This window comes from Chiloscyllium punctatum, chromosome 39 (genome assembly GCF_047496795.1).
Source record: "Chiloscyllium punctatum isolate Juve2018m chromosome 39, sChiPun1.3, whole genome shotgun sequence".
NCBI lineage: Eukaryota > Metazoa > Chordata > Chondrichthyes > Orectolobiformes > Hemiscylliidae > Chiloscyllium > Chiloscyllium punctatum.
The window spans coordinates 29,863,996-29,878,413 of NC_092777.1; the positions used below are offsets into that span (position 1 = coordinate 29,863,996).

General features: G+C 44.5%; 1 protein-coding gene across 2 annotated transcripts in view; it reads right to left on the minus strand.

Annotated features, from left to right (window-relative positions):
- The window catches only part of LOC140463908 (bMERB domain-containing protein 1-like), a 73,620-nt gene that overhangs the window by 24,963 nt on the left and 34,239 nt on the right, over positions 1–14,418 (minus strand). Inside the window, exons 4-5 of one of the 2 annotated variants that reach the window (XM_072558376.1) lie at positions 12,598–12,712; positions 10,866–10,939 (exon numbers count right to left, since the gene is read on the minus strand). In XM_072558376.1, coding sequence (XP_072414477.1) covers positions 10,866–10,939; positions 12,598–12,712 — 189 coding nt within the window. The remainder of the gene's footprint in view (positions 1–10,865; positions 10,940–12,597; positions 12,713–14,418) is intronic. The other variant, XM_072558377.1, reaches the window with a different exon arrangement.

Sequence of the window (14,418 nt, forward strand, 5' to 3'; positions counted from 1 at the left end):
CTGTTCAACATTCTTGTAGGAGCACGAGGTGGCTTTGATACAGTCATCAATGCAGCGGAGGAAAAGGTGGAGAATGGTGCCAGTGTAACTGCGGAAGAAGGATTGCTCCATGTATCCTACGAAGAGGCACACATAGCGGCTGCCCATGTGGGTCTCTGTGGAGGGGTGCTGTTTTGGCCAGCAGGAAGGGAAGAAACAGAGGGCTTGGAGGCCTTCGTCATGGCATATGGACATGTATAGGGACTGGACGTCCATGGTGAAGATGAGGCATTGGGGCTGGGGAAATGAAAGTCATGGAGGAAGTGGAGGCCGTGGGTGGTGTCCTGAATGTATACGGGGAATTCCTGGATCAAGGAGGACAGGACAATGTCGAGATTTGAGGAGAAATGTTCAACGGGCAAGAACAGGCGGAGACAATGGGTCAACCAGGGAGTCAGATTTGTGGATTTTGGATTAGAGGCAGGACTGGGTGGTGTGGGATTCCGGGAATGAGTTTGGAGGCTGTGGATAGGACATCCCCTGAGGTGATGAGGTTGTGGATGGTCTGCGAGATGATGGTTTAGTGATGGGAGGTGAGGTAGTAGTCAAGGAGATAGTAGGACGAGGTGCCTGTGAGTTGGCGCCTGGCTTCAGTGGTGTAGAGGTTGGTGTACCAACTACAGCAGCCCCAACAAATCTTCTCCTTCAAATCCTCCCACTTCCTTCAGACCAAAGGGGTAGCCATGGGCACCCATGTGGACCCCAACTATGCCTGTCTCTCCATAGGATACGTGGAACAGTCCATCTTCCACAGTTACACTGGCACCATACCCCACCTTTTCCTCCACTACATTGATGACAGTATCTGTGCCACGTCATGCTCCCAGTTCATCAACTTCACACACACCTTCCATCCTGACCTGAGGTTCACATGAACCATCTCAGACACCTCCCCCCCGCCCCTTCCTACACCTCACCATTTCCAACTCCATCGACTGTCTCAATAGGGACATCTATTTCAGGGACTCCCAATTCCTCCACCTCTGCCGTATCTGCTCCCAAGAGGAGCAATTCCACTCCAGGACATACCAGATGGCCTCCTATTTTAAAGATTACAATTTCCCCTCCCACATGATCAACAATGCCCTCCATTGCATCTCCTCCACTTACCACAACTCTGCCCTTGAACCCCATCCCTCCAACCACAACAAGGATTGACCCTTACCTTCCACCTCACTCATCTCCAGATAGAGTGCATTTTCCTCCACTATTTCCGCCCTCTACCATCAGACCCCACTACCAGAGATATATTTCCCTCCCCACCACTATCTGTGTTCCGCAGAGACCATTCCCTCCATGACTCCACCATTAGGTCCACGCCCAATACCAACCCACTTTCCTGGCAGCTTCCCTTACCGCTGCAAAAGGTGCAAAACCTGCACCCACACTTTGCCCTCACCTCCGTCCAAGGCCCCAAGGGATCCTTTCACATCCGGCAGAGATTTTCCTGCACCTCCAAACACCTCATCTATTGTGTCCATTGCTCTTGATGTGGTCTACTCTATGTTGGGAGACCGCACGCCAACTTGTGGAGTGTTTCAGGGAATATCTCTGGGACACACACACCAAACAACCCCACCACCCTGTGGCCAACCACTTCAACTCCCCCTCCCACTCCACCAAGGACATGCAAGTCCTGGGCCTCCTCCACCGCCAAATCCAAGCCACCCAACACCTGGAGGAAGAATGCCTCATCTTCCACCTCGGTACCCTCCAACCACACTGCACACTTCATTAGTTTCCTAAACTTCCCTCCCCCCACCTCATCCCAGATCCAACCCTCCAACTCAGCACCACCCTCTTGAACTGTCCTACCTGTCCATCTTCTTTCCCACCTATCCGTTCCACCCTTCCGTCCCACCTATCACTATCACCCCCCACCTGCATCTACCTATTGCCTTGTCAGCTACCTTCACCCCCCCCCCCCCTCCACTGTCCTACTTATCTCTCAGCCCCCTTCTCCCCCTACATTCATGGTGAAGGGCTTATGCCCGAAAATGTCAACTCTCCTGCTCCTCGGATGCTGCCTGACCTGCTGTGTTTTTCCAGTGCCACACCTCTCAAAACATACCCTATTTGCAGCATATACATGGACTCATTTTGTCGTCAATTTACATTAAAGATTGGAACTGAGAGGATATGGGAGAGCCACTTGGCTTGGTTTAAGTGGTCCTCTCCAAAGACTGTATCAAAGTTGGAAGTGTCATGCAGCAGACATTCCATTCATCAAAATTCCACCGAAATAGCATAAAACAGAGGCAAGAATATAGTATTGGCTCACTCCTTGTTCATCTCCTACATTTAAACATCCATAAGCAACAAAACTCTGCTGCCTAGATCTCAGCTCATACCAAATGCCAATCCCTATCACCATTTGCTGACCTTCAATGGCTCCCTATCAAGCAATATCTTGTTTCAAAAATTCTCATCCTTGTTTTCAAGTCCCCGCAAAGCCCTACCCCTTCCTATCTCTGTAATCTCCTTGAGTTCTGCTATCCTCTAAGACTTCTGCACTTCTCTAATTCTAGTGTCTTGTATGTCCTCAATTTTAACTGCTCCCCCATTGGTGGTGGTCTCTTCAGTTGCATAGGCTCCAAGCTCTGGAATTCCCTCTGTGAACTTCTCCATCTCCCTACTTCACTCTCCTCCTTTAAGACACTCCTAAATGCTGTTTAACCAGGATTTTGGTCACCTGACTTAATGTCTCTTTATATGGTTGAGTATCATAATAGGTTTTGTAGTCCTCCTGTGAAGCACCATGTGATGTTTCATTAGAAAAAAGAACAAAGTACAAGACAGCACTGGAACAGGTCCTTCAGCCTCCAAGCCTATGCCAACACATGTTGCCCTTCCATGCTAAAACTGTCTTCACTTACAGAATCTATATCTCTCTATTCCCTTCCTCTTCATGTATTTGTTCAGGTGCTTCTTGAATGCTGTTATTTGTCTGCTTCCACCACCTCCTCTGGCAATGCATTCTGGGCACTCCCCACCCTTTGTGTGAAAGACTTATCTTGCACATCTCTTTTAAACTTTCTCCTCTGCACCTTGAACCTGTATCCCCTAATAATTGACCCTTCTACCCTGGAAAAAAGCTTCATGCTTTCAATAGATTAAAAGTATAATATTATGTTAGGAAGACTCTTCATATTTATATTTTCTTAGAGAACTTACCTTTTGAAGGATTGCAAAGAAAATATTTATCTCAAGTTTTGTGAAAACAAATACGTCTTCTTTAGAAAAGAGCATTAAAAGGCCATTATGCACATTGAGATTTGTTAACAAGGTTTCCAAGGAAATCACATTTTTACCGATAACTGCTTGTTCTGCTGTAGACCCTGTTGGACCTGCCTGAATAGTGACTTGATGGAGGCTATCTTGGTATCTGGAATTAGTTGAGGAACAAGAAACCTGGGAGGAAAGATTACCCAACTGATCTCTTCTATTTTTCAAAAGAACGCTCTTGCCAAGTTCAGGGGAAAACCTATAGCTTCCCCTGAAAGTAGTTGAAAGGCCTTAGATTTAAGAGTAGATTAGACTCCCTATGGTGTGGAAACAGGCCCTTCGGCCCAACAAGTCCACACCGACCCTCCGAAGAGTAACCCACCCAGACCCAGTTCCTGCTGACTAATGCAACTAACACTACGAGCAATTTAGCATGGCCAATTCACCTAACCTGCACATCTTTGGATTGTGGGAGGAAACCGGAGCACCCGGAGGAAACCCACGCAGACAGGGGGAGAATGTGCAAACTCCACTCAAACAGTCACCTGAGGTGGAAATCGAACCCAAGCCCCTGGCGCTGTGACGCAGCAGTGCTAACCACTGTGCCACCATGCTCTTACTATTGTATTTCCTGAGCAAGCTGTGTCTGTCAAGAGTCCATAGGACAATGTGCATAATTAGTGACTTGACTATGCATGCCAAAAACCCTAATCACCAGAGAGTGAATCTCTGCAGAGAGAATTTTTTCTCCGTACCTGAAATACGTGGGTGCTTTGGATTACTTAACTTCATTTCCATGTTACTGACTGTATGTTAACCAGTCATTCAGTAAATTTTACTAAGTTTGTTTTGATAATAAAACAACAATTTTGCGTTTATTAAGAATTGATAAATCTTTTTATTTAAAACATGAGATCTTTAAGGCATTTATTGGCTGTGCCTGTAACCCAGAGATATATTTTTATTTTTGTAGTGATTATAATAAGGTCAGCCAGCTGGACTTCATACAATATGAGTTCCCTGATTGGGGTTGTTAATCTGGGAGCCCTGGCTGACATAAGAATAAGAATGTCAAACATCCTGTTCTCTCTGAGAGCTGGCTCTGAGGGAGCTGGATCAGTGTCAAGGACTCTCCACGTGTAGATAAAGGGTGACTTGGTAACAGGGTATGGGCCTCTGTGCAGTTATTTCAATTTTATGTTGTTATCTGTGGAGTAATGAAACTAGAACAATAGGACACTCTTCCAGTCTTGTTTGCAGCAATAAGTATGCCTCTTTTTGTATTATTTATATAGCATATGCAACATAACATAGACAATAGTGAAATAATCCACTTTGGCAAGAACAACAAAATGTCAGAGTATTACTGAAATGGTGATAGATTAGAAAATGTGTAAAGGTGCTCCTGTACATCACTCATTGGCAGCATACAGTGAGGAAGACAAATCATATGTAGATCTTCATTACTATGGGACTTTAGCAAGGATGTCTTACTACAGTTTCAAAGGACCTTGGTGGAATAGTGTGCAGTTTTGGTCTCCTTACCTAGGAAGGGATGTATGAGCTAATTAGAGATTGTGTCAACTAAACCTGTGCTCACTAGAGCTTAAAAGCATGAACAGGGATCTCATTGAAATGTATAACCTTCTGTGTTCTGATTGCAGCCAATAGAATTGATAATATTTTAGTCTCTAATTTTGAAACCTGTACTGTATTTTCCAGGTTCTGTAGCAAAATCACATGATCATCTCAATTTGAGCACAGATTTGGTTCAGTAATCACAGTTAATAGCGGTCAGTCATTCTGCCTGGTTTTATTCCAAACACTTCTCCATGAGTCACTTCAATCTGAAGTCAGGTGCACTGACTCAGATTTCTCCTCCAGTTACACAATAGGATCACTGCAAAAGCCTGGCTACACTGCAATCAAAATTACAACCACTCCTGTGCAACAGGAATTATGTACTTAAAGGGCTAGATTTAAGTTATTGCTGACAAACATGGCCATTCTGAGGGCAGGCTGTGTTTGTCAGACAGGATCTGCACTGCAACATCAGGCAGCATCTGAAGAGCAGGAAAATCGACGCTTCAGGCACAAGCCCTTCATCAGGAATGAGGCTTGTGGGCTGGGGGCCTGAGAAGTCAATGGAAGGGGGGGTGGGACTAGGGGGGAATGTAGCCGGGAATGCAATAGGTAGATGAAGGTGAGGGAGAAGGTGATAGGTCAGAGTGGAGGGTGGAGCAGATAGATGGGAAAGGTGATGGACAGGTGAGGAGGGTGGTGCTGAGTTGGAGGCTTGGGACTGGGAATAATGTGGGGAAAGGGGAAATGAGGTAACTTTTGAAATCTACATTGATCTGGCGTGGTTGCAGGGTCCCAAGGCGGAATATGAGGCATTCTTCCTCCAGGCGGTTGGGTGGTTAGGGTTTGGCGATGGAGGAGGCCCAGGACCTGCGTGGAGTGGGAGGGGGAGTTAAAGTGTTCAGCCATGGGGCGGTGGGGTTGGTTGGTGTGGGTGTCCCAGAGATGTTCTCTGAAATGATCTGCAGGTAGGCAAACTATCTCCTCAATGTAGAGGAGGTCACATCGGATGCAACAAATACAGTAGATGACATTGTTGGAGGTACAGGTAATTTTCTGTTGGATGTGGAAGGATCCTTTGGGCCTTGGATGGAGGTGAGGGGAGTGGTGTGGGCACAGGTTTTGTACTTCCAGCGGTGGCAGGGAATGGTGAAGGGAGTGGGGTGTGGTCTGGTGGACCTGACGAGGGAGTCGCATAGGGAGTAGTCTCTCTAGAATGCTGATAAGGGTGGGAAGGGAAATAGGTCTCTCGTGGTGGGGTCTGTTTTTAGGTGGCGGAAGTGGCAGAGGATGATGCGATGTATGCGGAGGTTGGTGGGGTGGAAAGTGAGGACTGGGGGGTTCTGTCCTTGTTGCTTTGGGAGGGGTAGGGTTCAAGGGTGGTGATGCGGGAAGTGGAGGAGATGCGCTGGGTGGCATCATCAACCACGTGAGAAGGGAAATTGTGATCTTGGAAGAGGAGGTCACCTGGGATTTTCTAAGGTGGAATTGGTCATCCTAGGAACAGATGCAGTGGAGGTGGAGGAATTGGGAAGCCTCCAAACTCATTGTCTGTGAACCCCACATCGCCCGTTTCTACCTTCTACCAAGGATTCACAAGCCTGACTTCCCTGGTCGGCCCAGTGTCTTAGCCTGCTCCTGTCCCACTGAACTCAGCTCTGCTTACCTTGACACCATCCTGTCTCCCTTAGTCCAGGAACTCCCCACCTATGAGGTAAAAACAATGACTGCAGATGCTGGAAAGCAAATACTGGATTAGTGGTGCTGGAAGAGCACAACAGTTCAGGCAGCATCCAACGAGCAGCGAAATCGATGTTTCGGGCAAAAGCCCTTCATCAGGAATACTCCCCACCTATGTTCAAGACACCACCCAAAGTAACTTGAAGGTTGGCAAGGAAGACCCTGGGAAAAACAGCAGTAACAAAAACCTGAACAAAGATATTAGTGGGAAAAGGTGAATTAGGAGGAGGTGTTGCTGTGTTATGTAGATGTAGGTAAGCAGTCTTTGTCATGAATATAATGTGGAGTTTGAAGCTCACTTGAACTAGATATCAAGGTTTTTCAGATTTGTTCAGCATGCATAAGTAACTAGGAGGAGGAGGCCATCTGTGATCTTCTAAGGTAGAATTGGTCATCCTCCAGGATTTTTGTTTCCCCGCCCCCCCCCAACGCCACATCTTCACGATGGACATCCAGCCCTTGTAGACATCCATCCGCCACACAAAGGCCTCCAAGCCCTCCGTTTCTTCCTCTCACGCTGTCCCAACCAGTGCCCTTCCACCGACACCCTTATTCGCCTGGCTGAACTGATCCTCATCCTTAACAATCTTCTCACTTCCTCCAAACCAAAGGGGTGGCCATGGCACCCACGGGGGACCCAGCTATGCCTGCCTCTTTGTCAGGTATGTGGAACAGTCTATCTTCCACAGTTACACCGGCACCATTGCCCACCTGTTCCTCCACTACATTGATGACTGTATTGGTGCCGCCTCGTACTCCCACGATGAGGTTGAACAGTTCATCAACTTCACCAACACTCCCACCTCAAATTCACCTGGACCACCTCAGACACCTGCTCCCCTTCCTGGACCTCTCCATCTCCATCTCCATCAACTGACTAACCACGGACATCTACTACAAGCCCACCAATTCCCACAGCTACCTACACCTCCTCCCACCCTACCTCCTGTAAAAATGCCATCCCTTATTCCCAATTCCTCCACTTCATCCGCATCTATTCCCAGGATGACCAATTTTACCTTAGAAAATCACAGATGGCCCCTACTTCCAAGATCGCAATTTCCCTTCCCACATGGTTGACGATGCTGTCCAGCACATCTCCTTCCCTTACCGTATCTCTGCCCTTGAACCCCAACCCTCCCAACGCAACAAGGATAGAATCCCCCTGATCCTCACCTTCCAGCCACCAACCTCCGTATACATGCATCATCCTCCGCCACTTCCTCCACATGCAAACAGACCCACCACGAGAGATATATATCCCTCCCCACCCCATTCCCTCTGCAACTCCCTTGTCAGGTCCACATCCCCCACCAGCCCACACCCGGCACTGCAACATCCCTGGAGTAGTTGGCAGTTTGGAAGCAAACACTACATTTGGTAAGGTTCAGGAGTGGACAGGAGGGGCAGCCAAGGAGAGGAGAAGCTTGCTTGGCAGTGACCAACATTACTCAGGTAGAATTGAGGATATTATTGTCACCACACCACACAAAGGATTTTTACATTACTCTCGACGACCATCTTCAGTCATGTTCCTGAACAAAAGCAGACATTCTGCTAAAATGGCAGATTAGGAACTGGGATTTGGATTGGGATTGGGATCCTATCATGTCATGGGGTTGTAAACAGGAAGACATTCCAGCTAGTCAGATTGGCAATAGTTGCTTGTGATCAGGAACAGGCAGTCAGTCTTCTTTAGTGATTTTCAACATGCTTTATTCTCCACAGCATTGGCAATGGAAGTCTTTCTCAATATTTCCAATTTTTATTTAATCAACTCCACTTCTGGTTCAGTTTGTATTTTCAAGGTGTTTTTTTTCTCTGCTTTAATTCCATTAAGAAGTTGGAAAGAGTTTCATAGTTGGAAAGTGGAGTTAGGCTGTGATCTTATTGAATGGTGCAGCAGGCTCAGGAAGCTAAAATGGCCTCCTCCTGCTCTTATTCTGCTTTTATAGAACATAGAACAATACAGCGCAGAACAGGCCCTTCGGCCCTCGATGTTGCGCTGACCTGTGAACTATTTTCAGCTTGGCCCCCTACACTATCCCAAAATCATCCATGTGCTTATCTAAGGATTGTTTAAATCTCCCTAATGTGGCTGAGTTGCCTACATTAGCAGGTAGGGCATTCCACGCCCTTACCACTCTCTGCGTAAAGAACCTGCCACTGACACCTGTCTTAAATCTATCACCCCTCAATTTGTAGTTCTGCCCTCTTGTACAAGCTGATATCATCATCCTAGGAAAAAGTCTTTTTCTGCCTACCCTATCTAATCCTCTGATCATCTTGTATGTCTCTATCAAATCCCCCCTTAGCCTTCTTCTTTCCAATGAAAACAGACACAAGTCTCTCAGCCTTTCAACATCAATGTTACCATTCCAACATCAACCAACTAAGCTTCATAATTATCTTGGGATGCCCATTATGTGGTACACTGGAAAGTCAAAGCCAATGATTTCAGCTGCTGTAACACATTATTGTTTTTTCCATATTCCTAGCTACTTATGCATGCTGAACAAATCTGAAAAACCTTGATATCTAGTTCAAGTGAGCTTCAAACTCCACATCACATTCATGACATGCTTACCTACACCTACATAACACTGCAACACCTCCTCTTAATTCACCTTTTCCCACTAATATCTTTGTTCAGGTTTTTGTTACTGCTGTTTCTCCCAGGGCCTTCCTTGCCAACCTCCAAGTTACTTTGGGAGATCCGCATATATCTGATTGGATGGCTGTAAGAGATCCCATGATATTATGTGCAAAAAAAAGGGAATTATCCCCAATCTCTTTAACATATCTACCCCTCAGTTAACATTACAAATACAGATAATCCAGTCATTATCACATTGGATATTGTGAGAATTTGCTGCACACAAATTAGTTCCCACGTTTCCCACATTACGGCAGCGACTTCAGTTCAAAGTATGTCAATGGTCACTATGGCTACGTTTTTGTATTCACTCATGGGATGAGGGCATCACTAGTTAGGCCAACATTTATTGCCCATCCCTAATTGTCCAGAGGGCAGTTAAGAGTCAACCACATTGCTGTAGGTCTGGAGTCACATGTAGATCAAACCAGGTAAGGATGTTTGTTTCCTTCCCTAATGGACATGAGGAAACCAGATCGGTTTTTCCAACAATAGCCAATACTTTCATTGTCATCATTAGACTTTTAGTTCTGGATTTTTATTGAATTCAACTTCCACCATCTGCCATTACAGGATTCATACCTGGGAACCCAGGTCTCTAGATTAACAGTCCAGTGATAATACCACTAGGTCTTCACCTCTCGATCCTAACGGATTGTTCATACAATCCTCGTCATAGTCTTTAAATATTTTCATGATTTACACTTCATGTTCTCTCTGAAACCTCTTTTAACTCTATATACCAAACTGTTTCCAACTCTGGCCCTTGATGTGTCACTGGCTCCCCTTATGCTATTGGTTGTGACAGGCATTTCCAGTCTGCTCACTGGAATTCTTTCAATAATCCCCTCCATTTCTCCTTCAATTTTGAAAACATTTCTCAAAGTCAAGGATAGAATTTCTTGTGATGGCATGTGTTGGGAAGTTATTTCTGAAATGCTCAATTTTGCACCCATTTTTTGATATCAACTTGCACCTAAATTTCCTAAGAATCTCAATAGCAAATGGCAGAACATAAAAATTACCACAAGCAAATTGCAACCAGCAAAACTCCGACCACATATTTTGTTCTTTAAGGATATAAGTTTCAGTTTAAAACTACTTTGCCATTCTTCATACACAGTATTACTAAAACATTTAGTTGTGGAAGCATTTCAATTTCTCATATGACTCATGCAGATGCCATAAACCAGCTTTCACAGAAAGAGAAAAATACAGTGCAGGTCCCATTGAGGATATATACAATTCATTAAAATATCAATTTAATGAAAAAGATATCACAACAAAACACCAGAACAATGAAATTGCTTCCTGCTGTGCCTAAAATTCTGGGCAGAATTGTATAGTCTTGTATATTTTTATATTTGCAGGAAGTTCACCAGTGCAGCTATTTAACCTGGGGTACAACTATTACAATGAGCCAAGATGAATTTGGAAACAGTGATCAATTAATATATATATATTAGATGCAACAAACCCGTTAAATGGTACAAAAGTACAAAGGTTCAATGGTGGGGTAGGGATGTGGAAAAACAGAGGAATTGTTTAAAGAACGTGTCTTTTGCCACAATGAGGTGAAATGTACAGCAGAGATGGATCAATGGCTTGATAATTAAAAACCCACTTGTTTTTTTGGAGCTGGCCTTTGATAATTTTGCCTGCAGGAAATCAGCCATTTCTTTGTCTTCCTCTCTCTCCCTGTGATAAAAGCAATAAAATTCAGTGGTCACCATTTATCAGATATCTGATAGCTGTTTTCTTTTATTCACTTGTAGGATGTGGGTGTCACTGGCTGGCCAGCATTTATTTCCCATCCTTACTTGCCATTGAGAAGGTGGTGGTGAGCTGCCTTCTTGAACTGCTGCAGTTCACTTGCTGTGGGTTGACCCACAGTGCCACTAAGGAGGGAGTTCCAGGATTTTGACCCAGCAACGGTAAGGAACGGCAAAATATTTCCAACTCATAATTGTGAGTGGCTTGAAGGGGAACCTGAAGATGGTGATGTTCCTATATATCTGCTGCCATTGTCCCTCTAGTTGGAATCAGTCATGGTTTGGGAAGTACAGCCTTAGGAGTACTTGGGAGAATTTGTGCAGTGTGTCTTGTAGAAGTTACACACTGCTGCTCCTGAGTGATCGGTGATGGACAGAATGGATGCTTCTGGATGTGGTGCCATTCAAGCAGGATGCTTTGTTCTGGATAGTGTCAAAGCTTCCTTAGTATTGTTGGAGCTGCACTCATCCAGACAAGTGGGGAGTATCTGATCACACTCCTGACTTGTGCCTGATAGTGGACAGACTTTGGGAAGTCAGGAGGTGAGTTACTTGCTGCAGTATTCCGAGCCTCTCACCTGCTCTTGTAGCCACTGTGTTTATACAGTTTCATGTTAATAATAAGCTCCTGGATGTTAATCATGGGAGAATCAATGTTGGTAATGCCACTGACTATCAAGGAACAGTTGTAGATTGTCTCTTATTGGTGCTAATTATTGTCTGGCATTTGTTTGGCCCAAATGTTACTTGATACTTTTCAGGCTGAGCCTGGAAATTATCCAGATCTTGCTACACTTAAAGATGGACTGCTTAGGTATGTAAGGAGTCATGAATGGTGTTGAACAATCATTGGCGAAAATGGCCACTTCTGACCTTATAATGGAGGGAAGGTCATTGATGAAGTAGCTGATGATGGTTAGGCCTAGGACACTACCCTGAGAAATACCTGCAGAGATGACTGACCACCAATAAGCACGACTATCTTCTTATATATCAGGTATGAATACAAGCAGTGGAGGGTTTTCCTCTGATTCCCACTGACTCCCAGGCAGTGATACTCAATGGTATTACTATCAATGAACCCCCGCGATTTGTTAGAGCCTCTAGATGCTACATTCAGTCAGTTGTGGCCTTGATGTCAAGGGCTGTCACTCTCACCTCACCTCTGGGATTCTGTTGTTTTGTCCATGTTTGAACTAAGGCTGTAATGAGGTCAGGAGCTGAGAGGCCCTGGCAGAACCAAAACTAGGTATCATTGAGCAGGTTATTGCTCAGCAGGTGCTGCTTGATAGCACTGTTCATGACACTTTCCATCACTTTACAGATAATCGAGAGTACACTGATGGGGTGATAATTAACCGGGTTGGATTTTATGTACAGGACATACCTGGGTAATATTCCATATTGTCAGGTATACAGATATGTCAGTATTGTAGCTGTTCTGGAACAGTTTGGCTAGTGGTTCACCAAGTTCAGGATTATCAACACATCTACAAAGGTATCACATTCAATAATTCAAGCCTCAGATCCTTGATCCTGTATTGGAAGTTATTTCAGAAGCTTGTTGAAGTAAAGATTCTGTACCTCAGTCTTTCAAATTCAACATCATCCACGAGAAAATCTCTTGTCTCGACCAGCTTGTGTATCTGTTGCAACAATTCTTCTTCCTTCTGTTTATCTTCATTTGATTTGTCTTTATCTAGATTTACAAATGAGAATGTCAGCTAAGTCAGTGTTTATAGAGAAAGGTGATATTTTTAAAAATCTCATTGCACTCTGCCAGAAACAGCTGAGTCATACTGACTAGCAATGTCTTCATTTTGATGCCTCATCTGCATGGAATTAACTGCTTTGTGTGTGTTACAATTAACACTATGCCCAAGTTAGGAAGGGGAAGATCAGTGGTGGTTCTGTAGGTCGACTCTTGTCTCTGAAATATAAGGTTATGGGTTCATATCTCATTCCAAAGACCTGAGACCAAACAGCTAGCGTGTTGTGCAGTGTAGAATAAAAGGGCTGTTGCATTAGTGGAAGGGCTGTCTTTATGATAAAACATTAAAACTAAAGTCCTGTTTAGTGAATGTCATTATTTTGAAGAAGAGCAGAGGAATTCTCCTGATCAATATTTATCCTCCAATCAACATAAGAAAAACAGATTACATTCACTTGACAGTACAGAATTTGAATATTGCTGAAAACAGATACATGTTTCAAAAACATTTTATTTTGCACACACGTCATGACAAATACAAGAATGCTAAGCTTCCAAACAATTTATACTACAGAAGAAAAGAGTGATTACTGGTTTGGCAGTTCAACTCTGATTAACTGAGACATTGCTATGGAAAAAGCAAAAGATACACTGGCCATTGTCATATTGCTGTTTATGGGGAAATTGCTGACAGAAAATTAATCTTTGTGTTTCATATATTACAACAATGACTACACTGTGATTCACTTCATGACTAGAGATTGCTTTGGAATATCCTAAGGTTGTGAAACACAATTTCAGGTGGCACAGTGGCTCAGTGGTTGCCTCACAGCGTCAGGGACCCGGGTTCAATTCCTGCCTCAGATGTCTGTTTGTATGAATGATTTGGAGATGCTGGTGTTAGACTGGGGTGTACTCCGGGTTATAGTCCAACAGGTTTAATTGGAAGCACTGGATTTTGGAGTTCTTCCAATTAAACCTGTTGGACTATAACCTGGTATTGCCTGTGGGGAGTTTGCACATTCTCCCAGTGTCTGCATGGGTTTCCTCCGGGTGCTCCAGTTTCCTCCCACAGTCCAAAGATGTGCAGGCCAGATGAATTGGCCATGATAAATTGCCCGTAGTGTTAGGTGCATTAGTCTGGGGTAAATATACGGAAGGGGAGATGGGTCTGGGTGTGTCACTCTTTGGAGGGTTGGTGTGGACTTGTTGGGCCGAAGGGCCTGTTTCCATATTGTAGGGAATCTAATCTAATCTAAAAAATAACAGTCAGAAGGGGCTTTAAATTAAAGTGACTATCTTATTACTTCTGTTAAAGTATATTTGAAAACAGAATTGGGATATGCAGTGCTACTTTGAGTTCATTAGCCTGCCAGGGCCCACTTTTGAGTCTTGTATACAATAACTGAGCATCCTCCAATAAACTAAGGGTTAGTTTCCTGTATACTGCTGTGAGTAACCCAACAGAAAAGTCAAAGGGCATTAAAAACAAGCTTGTAAGTATTTTCATCGAACACTTTAGTTACAAAAATATTGGAGATGGGAAACAATAGGGTGGCACAATGGCTCAGTGGTTAGCACTGCTGCCTCACAGCACCAGGGTCCCAGGTTTGATTCCAGCCTTGGGCAACTGTCTGTGTGGAGTTTGCACATTCTCCCCGTGTCTGCGTGGGTTTCCTCCGGATGCTCTGGTT